This window comes from Cotesia typhae, unplaced genomic scaffold (genome assembly GCF_013202065.1).
Source record: "Cotesia typhae breed Kobodo isofemale line unplaced genomic scaffold, CoteBio_Ctyphae contig_119, whole genome shotgun sequence".
NCBI classification, from domain to species: Eukaryota; Metazoa; Arthropoda; class Insecta; order Hymenoptera; family Braconidae; genus Cotesia; species Cotesia typhae.
In genome coordinates, this window is record NW_027423712.1 from 441,196 (window position 1) to 459,151 (window position 17,956).

At 30.1% G+C, this 17,956-nt stretch overlaps 2 protein-coding genes across 9 annotated transcripts; both read right to left on the reverse strand.

Moving 5' to 3' along the window:
• Positions 1-58: 58 nt before the first annotated feature.
• LOC141530454 (trehalase) lies at positions 59-12,015 on the reverse strand. 8 transcript variants are annotated; one of them, XM_074247597.1, is made up of 8 exons: positions 10,810-11,084; positions 10,529-10,675; positions 7,116-7,199; positions 5,070-5,855; positions 4,651-4,781; positions 3,983-4,536; positions 3,644-3,915; positions 59-2,131 (listed from the first exon to the last, which is right to left on the reverse strand). In XM_074247597.1, the coding sequence occupies exons 2-8, from the start codon at positions 10,531-10,533 to the stop codon at positions 1,996-1,998; spliced, it is 1,968 nt and encodes a 655-aa protein (XP_074103698.1). In that variant the 5' UTR covers positions 10,534-10,675; positions 10,810-11,084; the 3' UTR covers positions 59-1,995. The 8 variants fall into 8 exon arrangements, with proteins under 8 accessions (XP_074103698.1, XP_074103679.1, XP_074103689.1 ...); XM_074247578.1 differs by lacking the exons at positions 10,529-10,675; positions 10,810-11,084 and adding exons at positions 6,622-6,976; positions 9,616-9,750; XM_074247588.1 differs by lacking the exons at positions 10,529-10,675; positions 10,810-11,084 and adding exons at positions 6,622-6,976; positions 7,665-8,125.
• Positions 12,016-12,794: 779 nt separating this feature from the next.
• LOC141530445 (histone lysine demethylase PHF8) lies at positions 12,795-17,832 on the reverse strand. Its single transcript, XM_074247540.1, has 13 exons — positions 17,701-17,832; positions 17,130-17,416; positions 16,765-16,850; positions 16,395-16,673; positions 16,086-16,227; positions 15,559-16,008; positions 15,281-15,482; positions 14,391-15,181; positions 14,264-14,314; positions 13,958-14,145; positions 13,682-13,884; positions 13,402-13,603; positions 12,795-13,322 (listed from the first exon to the last, which is right to left on the reverse strand). Exons 2-13 carry the CDS (start codon positions 17,231-17,233, stop codon positions 13,243-13,245), a joined length of 2,778 nt encoding a protein of 925 aa, XP_074103641.1. The 5' UTR covers positions 17,234-17,416; positions 17,701-17,832; the 3' UTR covers positions 12,795-13,242.
• Between the last annotated feature and the right edge of the window lie 124 nt (positions 17,833-17,956).

The following is a 17,956-nucleotide window of genomic DNA, read 5'->3' on the forward strand; positions in this document are numbered from 1 at the left end:
TATATATATATATATATATATATATATATATATATATATATATATATATATATATATATATATATATATATATATATATATATATATATATATGAGAACTGTAGCATTAATTAATTTTTAGAAATTTGTAACATCAGCCTTTTTGTGATAGTTATTTATTTTAGATATAAGTCAGCTTCAAGGTTATTTATAGTAGAGTATTTTGAGAATGTATTTCGACGTCCCTTAGTACTGACATTGGATAATATTTTTTTTATTTTTATTTATATAGAAGCCTATTTTGTTTTTATGGTCTTCCCTGCTAAATTTTATACTCGGTATTTTTTTTTTTTTTTTTTTTTTTTTTTTTCTTAATATTCTATTAAATTAAATACTTACAATCTACGTTTATTTTCAGTCAATAACTTTATACGTAACAATTGCTCAGTAAATACGGGTGAATTCCATCCATTTTTAATTAAGTATGTACTACGTACGCAACTACGGTTCTAACAATTATTAGTATTATAAAATTAAAAATGTGTAAAAAATATAGTTTTTTTTTTTTTTTTTTTTGTTTCTTGTTGACTATTTGTGTTATTTTAGAGTAATTTGTATACTACCAATTTTATTTTGGTTCTCAATTTTTTGTAAGTTATATAAATATATATATTCAGAATTATATATTTATATATTATTTTGCATTATTGCAAAAAATAATTTAAATATTTTTTATTATAAAATAGCCGAGTAAAATATTGCCTTAAGGTAGTTGTTTCGTCAAATAAATTTTTTAAAATTGTTAAAAAAAATTTTTAAATATTGATAAAAAATAATTTAATTATTTGGAAATATTTATATTGAGTAAAAGTGAATAAGCACAAACTGAAATGAGTAACAACTACCTTTATAACACTAAAGCGCTGAAATAAGTGTCTTAAAATAGTATAAGATAAAAAAAAATATTAATAATAGTTATTTAAAGAAAATAAAAACAAATTGAACAAATATTTTGTTTTATATTTTTAATTCTTTAAAGCAAAAATAATATTTTATGTTGTTTTGATTTCTTTTTTTTTTTTTTTTGTTTTTGGCAAACGATAATAATACATTTACAAAAATCGAGTGGCTTACATGTAGTAATTTAAAGCATTTACAACATTATTAATAATTATAAATATATAATATAATACATGTGAATATTATTGTGACGAATTATACAAACTGTAATTTATGTAAAACATGTACAAGTGAAAAAAAATTAACTATTGAATAACTAAAATATACATTGAGTTTATTATTTTACGTATAAATTAGTTTAAAAAATCTCAGAGGATACTATTGATATTTATAAATAAAATAGTGACGCTAAATTTACAATTTACGACAAAACTTTTCAAGCCATGTATCTATTTTCATTAAAAAATCTAATTAATTATCTGTACAATTCTATTGAATGATACATAGCAAGAGGCAAAAGATTGTCGGGCTTAAAATTTTTACAATAATTCAATTAGACTATTCAATGTTTTATTGTGCTAGACAATTATCGTCATCGAAAGACACTTTACCGTTTTGAAAAATATTTATATCACAAAGTTTAATTCTTCACACGTAATTGCACTTAAAAACTATTTGACAATAAATTGATATTTTTATTCTCACAAACGTCTTGTCTAAACTTATTAAATAAAATAAAATAAAATCAGTTCTAATATTAAACATACTGATAAATATCTGTCAAAAAATTGAGTCTATTGCATGTATAAATAATTGTAAACTTTTAAATCAACTAGTTGCATATAATAAACATTCGCTGCAGTTTTGATTACTTTAAAATCATTCATCAAAATTACACTCGCAATTACACTTGCATCCCATTAGTGTCACGTGTATTAAATAATTAGAGTTTTTTTTTATCCTTGTTTGAAGTAATAATCTTCATAATTGTCAACACAAAAACTATTTGGTTAATTATCCTCATAAATTACTCGCTATGTTTAATTACCTGAGTGGTCAATCGTTGCTCATGCTTTTTAATTCCGTATATACAATATGTTTTCGCTCATCAGCAATATTCGCAGCTTTACGCGTGCCACTTGGAATTGTTGAACTTGGAGAGCAATAATTACGCCGCTTGTACACAACCAATCTGAAATACAACAGAAGAGTCAGTATAACGGCGTCGCTATAATTTAAAATATCGTGATTTATTGATTTATTTATTATTATTATTATTATTATTATTATTATTATTATTAAAAAAAAAAAAATATGTTGGAGAAACTCGTATTGGAAAAATAAGTCCTTGAAATAGTCACGAGATTTAATCGAAGCTCGACGCTTAACTGATATTGTCTAATATTGAAGGAGAGACCGCCGACAATAAAAATTAATACAGCATAAATAAATTAATTACTGAGATAAAAAATTTTTTTGTCAACTACACGGAAAGAACAAGATGACACTGAATTTCATTCCAGATTATACTCATTATAATCTGGATTATACTCATTATAATCAGGATTATACTCATTATAATCTGGATTATACTAGCTACTATCTGCAATTTTTTTTCACTGATAATAATCTAGGATGATACCCAGTGTTATCTTATTCTTTCCGTAGGGGATTATATGTTATTATACAATTTTCTTTATTTTGTCTGTTAGTAAGTTTTGGTCGAGGAAAGTTGAGGATAAATACATTAGTCATAATTTTTATCGGGCATTCAATACAAGGAAATTGATAAATGCTAATTACGGGGTATTTATTTACTATTTATTTAAAGCATCACTCTGTTTATCTGAGGTACTTTATTTGTTATCATTTAATGACACTGGAATGTAATAGGAGCACCGGGTCATTTTTATTAATAAAATTAATCATTCTCATGCTTATATTAATTAAATAAATAATTATTTTTTAATTAATTAGGGAGTATTCATTCTCATTTAAGTACTAACAATAATAATTCTGACTGTGAGTGGGATAATTTAAGTGCAAAAAATTAAAAAAAAATAATTGGATTGAACTATCGTTGAGGTAATGTATGTAAGAAAGTAATATTTGAAAGTTGTTGGAAATACAAAGACTCGGAGGTAAAAAGTGAACGTTGAAAATGTAATCGGCTGGCGTGGTATATACTCGTGACTAGAAACAAATCATACTAAACTGGGATTTAAATTTCTACAAATACATATATACAATATACATATTTGTATATATATATATATATATATATATATATATATATATATATATATATATATATATATATATATATATATATATATATATATATATAATACTGTTGGTACAGTATTTACACTAATTGTTTGAAAATAGAGTGGTTAAATTAATAAAACCGCGATAAATGTTTCAAGTTGATTAGAATCTGTCGACAGTATATTGAATTGATTTATCAGTGGCCGATTTGGTCAGCTCGTGTAGTGTGTCTGAGTTAATATCTCCAATATAAACGATTGTATAAAAAAAAATAAATAAATAGACCACATGGGTAGTAATAAATAGAAGATCGAAGTCTGCTAAGTCTGTAATATCTGAAACAAACAAAAAAATTAACAATTAATTACCGGAACTAAAATAGAAGTAAGTAATAAATATGAGTAATAATAACCGAGTGATTTACTACATACCTCACCCAATAAATCCTGCGGCGATAGTTATGATGAGTGCAAGTAGGGCAGTCATCATCTGTCCAGCAGTTGATACTCCGCTCACTGTGTTCGGTATTAAATCTTCCAGGTCCGATGGGCTACTATCAAGCGTAGTTGTAATAAACCGACTGTCTGCTGAAAGGCTGCTGTGGTATTTGTTTAATAAATCTAAAATAAGACCATTTGACCAACCGAAGCCCAGCTGCACTGTGTACTCTCCACCGCCGCCTCCGCTGCCCGAAACAGTTGCGTCATACTGAAAGATAAATTCATTTTTATAATAAATAATAATTAATAATTAATAGAATAATTAATAATGTTACCTTTTCAAACATACTGTGATTAGCTTTAAAAGCTTTGTAATTACTTCTCACCCACATCTCACTGAGCTCATAAGCCAGCCTCTGAGCGTGGATGTCATGGCAATTATCTAGAGCCATGATAACAAAATATTGTAGCGGCGGCCAGGCATTAGGATAGTCCCATTGCTCGCCGGAGTGCTCGAATGTCGCGGGAATACCACCGAGATTCAGCATTATTTGACTTTTGTCAAGATACTTAAGGGCTTTGTCGACATAGTACTCGCGTTTGGTGATGTCGTAACACTCGGTCCAGAGTGGGAGAATATTGGTTGGATAAAAGTAGTCGCGTTTCACGCCATTTAGGATATCATAATCCAGCCAGGCTCCCACGTCGTCGTGCCAGAGTACTGCATCGATAGCTTCTTTCCACTCCTCGGCTATTTGACGATACTTCGCGGCTTTGTCCAAGTTACCCGTCATGTCGTTGAATTCAGCCAGTAAAATAGCGTTGCGGAAAATAATTGCATTGAGATCAACCGGGACAATGTATCTTGTTTTGAGATTACTCAGGTTTCCTAATTTTTAAAACAAAAGTCCATAAAATATATGTATATATCGATTATTTACAAACTCATGTTATAAGTAAATATTTAAATATTTACACGTGACGTTTTATTATTTGAATTTACCTTTATTTGTGCCGTCAAGTATAAACCAACGACTAGAAAAGTCCCAGCCTGACTCAGCCGCGCTTTTTATTTCTTTGTAATATTCTTCTTTTTCTTCGCTGTGAAGATTTTCAGCTGCCATGAAATCTTCCCTAAAAAAATTAAATTAATTATTATTAAATGATAATTATGACATTAAATTTAGCTGTCACTTGACAATTTTTTTTATTTATTTAACAAAAAAATTATTTAAAAAAAATTGTATTTTTAATTTATTAAAATTTTGACATATCAATTTTTTTTTTCTAATTTTTTTTGTGCCATAATTTATTTGTTAAAAAAATTATTAAAATTATCAAATATCTGCACAATTAATTTTTATTTGATAATTTTATAAATTATATTATTTTTTATAATTAATATTAAAACTATTGAAGTACCGGTAAGATTCAGGTCTAGGTCCTCTTGAATTTTCATAATATCTAGCTAAAGTATAATTACGTCCATCCTTTTCTACCTCGACAGTGCGATTGGTCATCCAAAAGTCAAATTCCTTTTCTAGCAGCCAAAGATTTTCTTTCAGCCACTCGGTATCATTAGTATCATCGAGATAAATTTTTACCATGGGAGTCAGCATCGGCGGCTGAGATCTCATCGTATAATAAATTCTTCCGCCATTGGGAATGAATCCAATCTGCTTGACAATTGACACAAAGTTTGTCAACATTCCCCGTACCGTGGCATGCATCTCCGACAGCAAAAGTCCTTTTATTATCCAGTAGGAGTCCCAGTAATAGAACTCGCGGAATCTCCCACCCGGTACAATTACTGGATGAGGTACGTAGAGAATCGAGTAGAGATCCTGGTTAATAAGAACGTCCTCCTTCATTTTTCTCCCCAGCAGCTTCCAAATGTCATTGAGATCAGACGCAAATTTACGCAAATTTGGGTCTTTAATACTTTTCAAAAATTTTGGCTCCTTTCGCCAGTCAACGGGATTCCAGTCTTCAAACTCGGAACCCGCTTCGTCAAAATTGTCCTCTACAAAGCGTTTTATTTTTTCTGGAGGCGGAGGTCGCTCTTTTATATGGCTCATCATTGATTCAAATTTCTTGAGAGTTTCTTCAGGACTGTGTTTCATTTTCATGTCAACGAATGTCTTGGAGTCGGGAAATATCCGGGACATTTGGACTTCATGCAGTAAATCTCCATGACAATAAATTTTGCTGCAATATTAATTATTATTCTTAATTATATTTTATCTTTTAGATAATAAAAGTTGTAAATTGTATGAATAATTAATCTTAATTTTAACAATAATATACAATAAATTTTTTCTCTCTCTTTCACTCTTCTTTTTTTTCTTTATTGCATTATTTTAATTTATGTATCAATTAGTATTTAAATTTAAATAAAAAAATTTTATCCTGATAATCTGTCTAAAGAATAATTACTAATATTAATCAATGATTAATGTATCTTTAATTGTGGAAAATGTTAAGTACGGAAACGGTGAAACTATTAGTATAAGCCTTGAAAATGTCTAGCCGCGAATGATAAATGCACGCAAAGTTACAAGAGAAGAAAAAATAAATAGACCGGCAAAAATAATTTATTGTATGTCTTAGTGATCTTTGAATTGAATTGATTCAATTGTAAATTCGGACGGTCATTTAAATGAAACAAATTATTTAAAGAAAATAAGAAACAGAGAGATGAAAGACTGAGAGAGAAAAAAAAAGTACGGTCGGTGACTTGACCGTCAAGACGAGGGCTCGTCCTTGGTCCAATTCCCGTGACACACCCGACCGCACTAAGTTATTCTTTGCACACTGTTTTAATTCAACACGGAAATAAATCATGCATTATTAAAAACATATAGATATTATTTTATTATTTATTTAATAATTAAATAAAACGCTAATAATTTCTGCAAGGATAAAAGAGAGAGAAGAAAATATTGTATTTTGTTCGATTAAGAAAAAAACTTACCTTTTACATGGTGGTGGTTCTATTTTTTGCAGCGCTTCACTTGCCGTTGCTATTACCATCACTTCCAGAAGAATTAAAAAACTGGATACCATTTTAATTGTTAATAATTTTGAAGTGTCCTTTACAGTTTTCATCACGAATTTTTTATTTCTTCTCTTAATTATTTAACTAATACTTCTCTTGCTTAAATACTCACTGTTTCTTGTTAAATAATTTTAATCTAATTAAACAGCCCTCACGTGCAATAAACTTTAGCGTTTTTAACGCCGAGGTAGTTTGGTCACAGAAAAATAAGGGAGAAGAGAGTGAGAGAGAGAAAAATAGAGAAATAGAGTATGTGTGCCTGCACTTGACTCTTTTAACAAAAATATAGTGTATAAATATAACAAAAAAAAAAATAAATAAATAAAAAAAAAAAAAAAATAAAATTTAGCCGAAGACAGTTAAATAATATTAATAAAAATATTTCGGCGAATGGTCTGTTGTCAGCTTACTTTCTTGTAATAGGGTTGAAATGACTTCCCAGTGATTTGCGCAATTTGCGCGAAGGTTTTTGTTTCAGTAAAGCCACATTTTTTCTGCAAAAAATAAAAATAAAAAATTGTTAATTATTTTAAAAACACAAATAGAATTTGGCTGAAGATGAATTACTTTGAGGAGTTGAAAAATAAATCAAAAAAAAAAAAAAAAAAAACAACAAAAGCTATGTTGTCGCGCAAGTTCTATTCACGGCTTTCAATGAAAAATTTACTACACGTTGTAAGGATCCTGACGCAATTCTGCTTTCAAAATAGATACTTGTAATCCGTCCAAGACTTTTAAAAGTTAAGTAATTATGTATTTACTTGAATGTTACAAGCCAGGCAACTATCAATTAGTTGATAACTGCATCGATAAACAGTTATTTCTGAGAATAAATTTTTCGTACGATAAGATAATATGGTGGTTTGAAAAAAAAAATTATTTCTTATTTTCCGATGAAATTTTCCAATGAAAAATAAAAATTAATAAAAATAAAAAATAACTATTCAGATGTGTATCACCTTGTTGTCTCTTATCGTGACCAACGTTGACTCGCGACTAACTTGGACAACTCGCAACTTTTATTTGCGTCGAGAGGCGGAATCACCGCTGTCATCATCGTCACGATCCCCGGACAACGCTTTAGTTCTATTCGTTAGTCATTGGAAAATAAGTAGCAGCAGCAGCAGATAAGTAGTAGAGGTGGTAAAAGAATAACTGCAGAGAAGGGAGTGCAAGTTTGGCTCCCAAGGTGTTGATTCAGTCATATCGGCCAGTCTCACCAATTAAATATTTGTTAAAAAAATAAGCAACTAACAAAAACATTCGGCCACTGAATGCATTAATTGAATAAGCATATTGGTAATGGGTTAAATAATAACAGCCGAATTTCCACGTGCTACCGGGTGAAAAAATAAAATTTATGTGACTTGGGAGATCAGAAATACCATGTCAGTATCAGTACCCAGTAGCATACTAGGGTGATGGATTGCTCACCCGCTGTGTGTACTAACCGGTCATTAATGTATGTACTTAATACTATACACACATACTAGCAGACCCGACAGACGTTGTCCTGTACATACGTCGTTAATTCGAAAATTTCAAACATTCTTCAATAAGATGCAACAATCTGGACGATTTTGATGAAAATTATTATCGTTTTTTAGGCACACTTGAAAACTCTTCAAACATCAATTTCTATTCGTAGTTAATATTTTAATTAGCACACGACTTGAACGAACACAATAATAACACAAAATTTCAAATATTTTTGTCAATTCGATCGCAGCGCCAACTGTCGGGACAAACTGAAATTAAAATAGAATAATATTTAATATATTTAATATTTGATGCTGCGATGGTAGCGCAGTCTACCAGATTCAATGTGAAACATTCCAAAATTAACAACTACTTATAAATGAAAAATTAGTTAAATAAACATTTTCCAGTGGACCAAATTGTGAATCTAAACCATCCTCGAATCCCCTTGAACCCACACAAAAAATTTCTTCAAAATCGGTCCAGCCGTCTAGGAAGAGTTCAGTGACATACACACGCACATAAGAAATATATATATAAAAGATTATCTTGAAAATGTTTAGTACTATACTGTGTGCGACGAAGAAAGAAGATTGACAAGTAAAATAGGCACAAGCGAGATAAGATGAAGATCGAGCCTCCAACCAACAGCTCTGGGATTGGTCGATTTGGAGGAATGTTGTCCCGTGCCTCTTTCTTAACTTAAGTGACGTTGTATGCTTGCGTCAGCATCAACTTTCCCAATCAGAGCCAGTTCGACGTATCAAAACACGTTTTGTACGTTATCACTGACCCACGTTGCATGTGCCCTTATCACCTGAAAAATTATTTCTTCAATATCACCTAAAAGTATTTTTATATTAATAATCTTGCCTAATTATTTTTTTTATCTTTGAATTAGTATCATCAACTTATCTGCAATGACCTTCAGAGCCTGAGTCAATATCTTGAGGAATCTGCCAGCAATTTTTGGTATAATTTAAAAGAAGAAAATACAACAACCCATATTATGATGATAAACGACTAAATGATTATGTGGCTGTTGATTCAATTGTCTAAGGAGCGCTTGGAGTTTAATAATTTAATTTGGTATTCTTAGCACAAAATAGGTCGCACAATTGGCGATACCGAGATGACGGATGGATGATGGATATAGACTTGTGTCAAATAAAGCAAACTATCTATCCCTTACAGCAGGTCAACACACTCGGTAGGAACGTGGAGATTAAGTCTAATTCCAGCAACTGATTCTGCTTTGGCCAACAAGGATATCATCAATTATGGGCTTAATAATCAATGATAATAGCAGACAGTGAAACTGTTAACGTTATCGAGTAAGTTAGCTAAGTAAGAATTTAGGGCCGACTCTGTTGATTATTATGTAACTAAAAAATGAAGATTTAATGCAACCTTATAAATTTTAATACTTACAATAATGTTGAAACGGGAAAACAACTGATCAATGTCCAAGATATTGTATCTTAAATAATGCAATTATTCTCACTCACGAGATCTTATACTTGCAAAGTGATAAAAACTGTTTGATGGCCTTGAGGAATTTCTTCAGAAATACCGGATTTAATTTTTCACTCAACAATTTTTTTTCGAATTAATTGAAACAATTATTTTGTTATATAACTTCACCACTAACAAGGAATTGTACTGGTACGTCAAAGGAAGGAAAAAGAATGTGAAGAATATCACGTAGAGCTACGATGCACAACTGAGGAGCCAGATTTCATCAGACTCCAATTAAGTAAAAGAACTCCTATAATTGTTTTATTTGGATAATCTTTGTTTTATGAATATAGGCGGGGTTTGCCGCCTTTTATTTTTCTTTTAACTTAACTTCAAATTTACTTACTTTATTTTATATCTATCAGATTAACACCTCTTATCATTAGTTTACAGATTATATACTTTTTTAAATCAGTAAACGTGACTATTTGACCGACAGTTGATGAGTTGACCCTAATGACAGCAGCTAGTCCAAATTCGATTGACCAAGGACTCTCAAGGACACCTATTCATTGAGTGAAAAACTACTGCAGCTCAATTAGGCACGCACAAGGTATAACTGTCGCCGATTTTACTAAATGAACCACGTGGTCGGTAGACAATTAAATAAATATCTTTTATTTTATTATTGTTTCCTCCTAATTGTAAATAGTTGAGCTATTCTGTAATACAGGTTATTAATTTGAACCTTGGAATTGCCAATTTATTGCAGTAGTTATTAAATCCACGTGGTTGCGTTCTATTGCAAGAATCAAGGTCCTTGTCGCGCATCATTGTCAGTTAATTAATAATAAATATTCATTATAAATAAACATTAGTACATTACCTCATAATTAAACGTTGTCTTAATAGTACCAGGTGTAAATTTTTAAACTCACTAGTTTAAATGGCATTTATATTTTTAAATTTAATATTCAATACTTGTTAAAAGACAGCACTTATTGCACTTACTCTAATTATCACCACAATACACCTATTAGAATAAACGATGACATGAAAAATACGTGATCAAATTTTTAATAGTAAATATTTAAGAAAATTAGAGAAAAAAAAAAGGACACTGAATTGCTATTTAGCAGCACTGAGAAGAACTTGGCGATAACTGACCTGCTATTCTGATGAGACTGATGAATATCAACCGACTACGAAGATATGTGTGTTCAACCGTAATGAGATCAACAACTTGCCCTCATGGCATCGCATCTACTCTACCAATGTACAGAGAGTGTTTCAATTGCTGACCGTCAATTGTACTAGTGATTCATGTCCTGTTTTAATATGTATGCCGATCTGGACGCTCCCTGATCTATCAACTTGTCACGTTTATTTTAGCTGCAGATTTTTACTCAAGTTTGTTGTACACTGTCATCAACTTTTTAAATATTATTTTTGTTTATATATATATTCAAGTGACATTTTTTGCAGCTAAATAAATATTAAAATTACAATGAATTATTGATACAAATAACCATTGTTATTATTTATATAACACATTAAAATTTTTTTCCTGATGAATGAACACAAAAATATATTTTGCAATGCAATTTTAAAAGGATTTACAAATTTCAATGTCATCGCGCGACATCAAACGTCATTCAAAGACACTACAGCCGTACGGTAAATGATGAAATACTTAAAAATATAATATATATCTGCAATTATAGAATTTTTTGTTTGTCTAGTACATGCTATCTCCTGAGCAACAGTGTTTTTTGATAATTACTTAAGATACACGAGTTAGATGAAAACTGTCAATCTTTTTAATTTTTATAACAAATTACAATTTAAAAAAAATTCTCACTAATAATTTTTTTTAATTTTCACATGTAGAATTTTTTATAACACTGAAGTTGATAGAGATTAAATTTTTTTTTTTTGAATTTTATAGCAATTAAATTACTAAGAAAAAATTTAATTAAAAAGTTTCACATGTGAAAATTAATAAAAATTACAAGTGAATATTTTTAGAAGTATTTTTTTATTGTAATTAATTTGTTAAAAAAATTTTTTAAATTGACAGCTGACGGCTAACTTCAGCATGATATTTTTTTTCATAAATAATTAAACAACTTCATTAACTTGTCATTAATTAATTACTTACCGACTATCAAGCAGCTGATATCGCATCAATTTTTCATTTATTTTACTGCGACGAACATCAAATAGCTGGACATCTCGTAAAACTTTAAAGTCTTTTATTTTCTTGGTGGTTGATTTATGGAAATTTTTAGCACAATGGAAACAGCGAATCACTGAGTTTGCTGAAGCTGTACCTCGGGTTTGTTGCACAATCAACATGATTAGTTTGTCTGTAAATAAATTATTTACTTTTATTATTATTATTAGCCATTTAATTAAAGCCGTTCAGCTGAGCACAACACTCGGCACTTGACTTTATTATTTACTAAATCACTGTCAGTAAATAGATTAAAATTTTTATTCACATAACGCTTGTTTTTTAACTACCCAATAATTTTTTTGTTTACCTGACGCAATTCTTAATCTCGTGAGACAATAAGATAATAAATGGAATTGACTATTAGAGTAATAATCACTGTCATGTGTACTAAATTTAATGTATAAAATGTAGGCAATATGTATATGTAATATAACAACTTATACGTATATCCGTCTTGTGTTCTTCGAGTTATATCGAATCAGCTGATCAGTCGATTTTTCGAGAACTCTGTAGTTCTTTTAATTATTTGCATATTTAAATACTGTCAGATTTAAATTGTACTCACAGCTGTTCGGAAATTATATTTATTTTAAACGTGTTAATTAATTAATTCAATAAGTCGATAGCAAAAAAAATGTATTATTGATAAAAAGTATAAAATTAAATTTAATTACAATTATTTTTTTTTTTTTTTTTTTTTAAAATAAGATTGAATTATAAAATCATCAGTTTAATCTATGGCGTATTTACACAAATTAATAAATAACTTTAAATATTAGATTCCATAAAAAAATTGTTTAATCACCGAGGTGTAATAATACAAGTGTTACAATATTTGTTCTTATTAACTAGGCGTTGTTAAATAGATCATGAAATACTGATAATGATAACAAACTAAAAAAAAAAAAAAAAAAAAAAAAATAAGATTACAATGTTGATTAATACTGTATGGTCAATTCTACTTGGGAATATTTTATAATGATGAAATTTTGTTAAAAATGATGTAAAAAAAAAAAAAAAAAAAAAAAAAAAAAAAAAAAAAAAAAAAACATTTAAAATTTAATTTTTTGACCACTACTAAACAGTGATAAATGACACTTGAATATAAAAATTGTCGAGATAATTAAAAAATAAAGTGATGATAATTAAAATTAAGTAATATTTACACTAGAATTTACAGCTAACGCGTTTTTATACAAAAAAATTTCGCAAGCATTGTCACAAGTCAATTGAAGTTATATCTCTCCCAAATAACGTCGTAAATAACATATATATTTAAGTAAAAAATATGAGTCGCTCAAAATGGACCTGCAACGCTGCCTCTTAGTAGCCTTGACTTTATAAATTATTTAATTATTATTTTAATGCATCATTTTATGAAGCTTTAAAATTTTTCCTAAGCGTTGTTTAGCAGTCTTCATGCCTTTTCTCGGTTTACGCTCTGAAAAAATATTTAATTTTTTTATTACGTCAATGTTATTCAAAGAAATGATTACTCAAATAAAAAACAAATAACTTACCAACAGGAACAGGCGCTGCTAATTTAGCTTTAACGTCTTTCAGTCTATTAGGGCTTGTCAGGATAGAAGTAAATCCACTGGTGACCTGAACTGGTTCAGCAATCGGTTCTTCAAGTTTCACCGAACTTGTTGGGATAATTCCATTAGTAGCAGGACGTTTTTTCGATTTATTGTACACTCGCTTCGGACTTGATTTTTGATTCTAACAAAAATAAAATGAATTAATCACCAATCACTTTAGAAAAATCAAATTAAAACATTAATTAATTTAAAAACTTACCGGGTGTTTTGCGCGTTTAGCCGCAGCAGCCTCAAGTCCTTTCTCTACTGAAGTCTTTTTAGCTCCTTCACGAGCTGGTCTATTAGTTTTAGGTAAAAGAGGTCCAACACGAGCCTTAGGGTTCCATGCTTCGTCGACTCGTCTCTTTCCTCGGGGTTTAAAAATATATTCTTCATCATCAGAAGCATCTAAAGCCGGATAAACTGAAATCAATTAATTTTTTGTATAATTATGTTATTTACAAAAAAATTTTTACGATTATAAATAAATACTCACTAAAGTCTTCATCTTGGTGGACTTTGTCAATATTTTCAATTGACTGATCGTCTTCATCATCATACTCGACTTTTCTAGACGACTTATCACTTTTTTTCGAGCTTCCTGATTCCGTTGAGTAACACTGCTCGCTGAAGGAAAGCATTCCAGCAATAGCCTCACGTGTGGACGGCGATGACCTGTCGGAACTTATTTTTTTCAATTGATAAATACAGGGTCATCGATTAAATAAAATACCTTCGGTTATTTTATCTAACGATTAAGGGAAAAATTTATTAATTAATAGAGCATTAGTCAAAGACTTACCCAACCGGAGGTGGATTTGTAAGTTGATTTTGTAAAATAGACGTTGGTACGCTGAAAAATATTTTTATAAAATTATTTATTATTATTGTTATTAATTTAGAGCAAGAAAATTAATTTAAAAGCATACCTAGGTTCTAATCTATTGCCAGTCGAAGATAAAGTGTAAACTGACGCCTTCAACAGCTCCTCTATACCATTTTTCGGTACTTCACCAAGTAAATCAACATTAACAGCATTTGTTGAATTATTAGCTGCTTTTTTATTTTTTTTATTCGAATTATTTTTACAGGACTTTTTCCGCTTTGGACCCTCGTCTATTGTAAATTTACCACAGTCACTTTCATTACTACCATCATGGAAATCGTAAATAGAACTCTGCTTCCATGTAAATTCTTTTTGCGTTTCAATCGTTGGGTCAATTGCAAAATTACCAAACACGTTTCCTTTGTCACTGGTGCTACGCACGACTTCATTATCGCCCAACTTGAATCTTATCACTGTCGGGCTCTGTTTGCCTTGTTGATTTTTTGCACGTTTACGGATCACCGCATTTGACGCCACTTTACTCTCGATAATATCAGAACATACCGACTTATTGAAAGAGTAGGAAGCGGATTTTGGCAGTATTAACTTTAAACATGATTTAATCGGCGACGGATTTTTAGTGGGTGAATTTTCACTTTTTGTTTTACCTAGCGTTGCTTTGAAAGCATTTTCAGAGAGTTTATCAGCTACATCAAAATTAACAAAATCTTTGTTGATTGGTTTCCTTTTTTTTCTTTTACTTTCGCGTTCCGGTTTTGGGGGATTTAGAGCCAGTAAAAATCTTTCTGCGTGTCTTATTTCTTTGCTCAGTTCTTTCAATAATTTTGGACTATTCACCGACGGCGGTATTTGGCCTCGACTAATAGTGCTGTACTGAAAAAAAAAAAAAATAAATAAATCAATTATTATTAACAAATTTAAATTATTAAATAATAAAAAAAAATATTAAATATCATTTATAAAAGTAATTACGTCTTTGTCAGTATTCCATTGTTTAAGTATAGCCAAAAGAGCCTTGACACCTTGTAAAAAATAAGAAGGGCATTTTTTATCTTCGCGGTTCAATTCTTTGAGCTCCTTAAGCAACCGTTTAGCTGCAAACCAATTTATCGTTTCGAAGCCTGGGTATTGAAATTTTTGAGGCGTTTTTACTTTACGCTCCAATTCATATATTCTAAAAAAAAAAAAAAAAAAGTTACAAATCAATATTGTTTAAAATTAATCTTATAAATAAAATAAAAAAAACTAACTGTATTTGCATAGGAATGTTGAGACTGTGAATGAAATTTCCGCCAAATACGAGAGAATCAACAGGAGTTAGCACCGCATGGATCCACCCCGTGGGAATCATCATCGTCTGACCTTGTTTCAAGACACATTTATAGCAAGTGTCAACTTGGTCACCGAAAAACGTTTCACTCTGAGTGGAACTACTCATCCACTGTTGATACAGTTGTAAATTTGCCGGTGTGGGTCTGATAAGATAAAAAACTTTTTCCCCTCTTAGCACGTGGTACCAGACAGACGTCCCGCCAAAATCAATATGAAAATCGGTGAAACTGTCTTTTACACTCATCAAACAATACTTCTGTACCTCTGGACGCTTTAACGGACAGGTTTCAGGTATATCTCGCGGCCAAACTGAGTTAACCCAGTCGAGCTTCCGCGCTACAATCGGAGCCTCTATCATCGGCGCCAAGCTTAAAAATTAAATACTCCGTTAAAAATGTTTGACTTATTTCTAAAATTTTTAATATTTAGTCAAGCAGTACTATACCCAGTATCAGTAAATTCAAGGCTGATGACATTTAACACTCGTGTTCGATGAGGGTTTGTATAATATTCAACGAAATCTCTCAGTGACATTTTCATATTATTTTGTTTAGTCACATCAATGACGTCTATATCTCTGTCACCGCCTAAATAACATATTTAAATATTTATAAGTAAAAAAATATTTTTAAAAAACTGCGATTACAATTTTAAAAATTTTTGACATGTCATTTAATTTTATTTAATAATTTTTTTGTAATAAAAAAATTCTAAAAATTTTCAAATATCTCAATTATAATTAAAAAAAACAAACCTATAAATTTTTCAACATCGTGAACAGTAAATGTTGGTGGGGGTAGTGTCATATCCAAGCCTTCTTTATTGTCAACAATAATCGGGACTTCAAAGCCGGTTGTTTGTAAATATTGCAACGTCAATTGATTTCCTCGAACGTGTTTGACAACTTCATCAGCTTTAGAAAAATGCCTAGACTTGAGCTCATGTATAAAAACAGATGTACCTGTTTGTACTGGTTTAGATTCAGCATTAACGTCAGTGTACTCATGACGGTGATTATTCATTCTTAGTTTAGCTAGAATAATTAAGGGAATTTTATTATTATATTAGCATGATAACTAAATATGTCATTGTATTTTTTTGACGATGGGATTTACGGTACTCACGAAGTGATGGACCATGAACACATTCACACTCTGGGCAGTGAAATTTATCCAATTCTGTGGCTGCGTACTCCTTAATACCGATACACCTAGTCAAAGTCAAACAAAGACAATTAATGTTATTGCTTTTCTGTAAATAAATCTTGGCATCATCAGCATTGAGGTTATGTCATCCACAACAAAACAAAGATATCAAACATAAAAGCGGAGTACTTTTGGAGTGTTGACACATTAAAGTGATGATAAAAAATTATGTTTTATAGCGGCTAGTACAAAAGCAAGGAAATGAATTGTTTTATTGTTTAAATGATAGCAAATAGCGAAGTGTCCTGAAGCTCCAATGATCGGCTGAAAAAATAAAAACTTACTCTCCATGGTACCACTTTTTACAAACATCGCACTGTATCATAAACTGATCAGGGTTGTAAGTCTGCCCACATAAACAATAAGTCATTGTTTCATCAGTCATCATGATTTATTAATTTATGTTATTAATCACGTTCTCTTTAAAGTTATTGTAAAATTACTTTAGCCTCGTTGCCTGGGTTAATCTTACTACTGATAGTGGGGATATTTAGCAGCCAAATAAAAGTCCATGGCGATCGCCGCCATGAAAATTCGAGAAGCGACGTCAGGCACTGCTGCCCTCTTCTGGCTGTTTTAAAAAAAAGTGGTAAATTTAAAAAATATTTCAAGTCAATACAAAACTTGTCAAGAAGAATTTTTTAAATCTATTCTTCCGAAAAAGATGATACGATTAAATATTAATACAAGAAGAAATTTTAAGAACAATTAAAAAAAATATTTTTCCTCAAAGAAGAAATAAAAAAATTTTTTTTAATTTATTTATTCTTCATTAAAATAATTTTTAGTGAAGAAATAAAATTTTGAAATTTAAGGAAGAAATGATTTTTTATTATATAATATCAAAATCTTTACCATTTATTGGTGATAAATCCTCGAAATAAGATGACTCGGAAAAATAAATGATGAATGAAATCATCGAAGCGTTTGAATTCTCGGTAAAACTGAAAGTTTATCTAATCAGCAAGACGATGGCCTTTCAGACCCTTGGTCAGTTTCAGAGACCTTTAAACTACTAAACTGTCGGGTCAGATTGTCAGTTTTACGATTCTGAGCGGTAGTAGATGATCTACGTTAAGCGCATCGCATTATCCCAATACTCTCTACCACA

Excerpts from the sequence above, each read along its gene's own strand:
- LOC141530454 (XM_074247552.1), bottom strand. The coding sequence starts at position 12,000 with ATGTTGATTGTGCAACAAACCCGAGGTACAGCTTCAGCAAACTCAGTG. Across the intron at positions 4,782-5,069 it reads CCTAGACCTGAATCTTACCG|GGAAGATTTCATGGCAGCTG; the intron begins GTACTTCAATAG and ends TAATTTTTTTAG. Across the intron at positions 3,916-3,982 it reads ATCACAGTATGTTTGAAAAG|TATGACGCAACTGTTTCGGG; the intron begins GTAACATTATTA and ends TTTATCTTTCAG.
- LOC141530445 (XM_074247540.1), bottom strand. The coding sequence starts at position 17,233 with ATGATGACTGATGAAACAATGACTTATTGTTTATGTGGGCAGACTTAC. Across the intron at positions 15,483-15,558 it reads AACATTCCTATGCAAATACA|AATATATGAATTGGAGCGTA; the intron begins GTTAGTTTTTTT and ends TTTTTTTTTTAG. Across the intron at positions 13,604-13,681 it reads CTAAACGCGCAAAACACCCG|AATCAAAAATCAAGTCCGAA; the intron begins GTAAGTTTTTAA and ends TATTTTTGTTAG.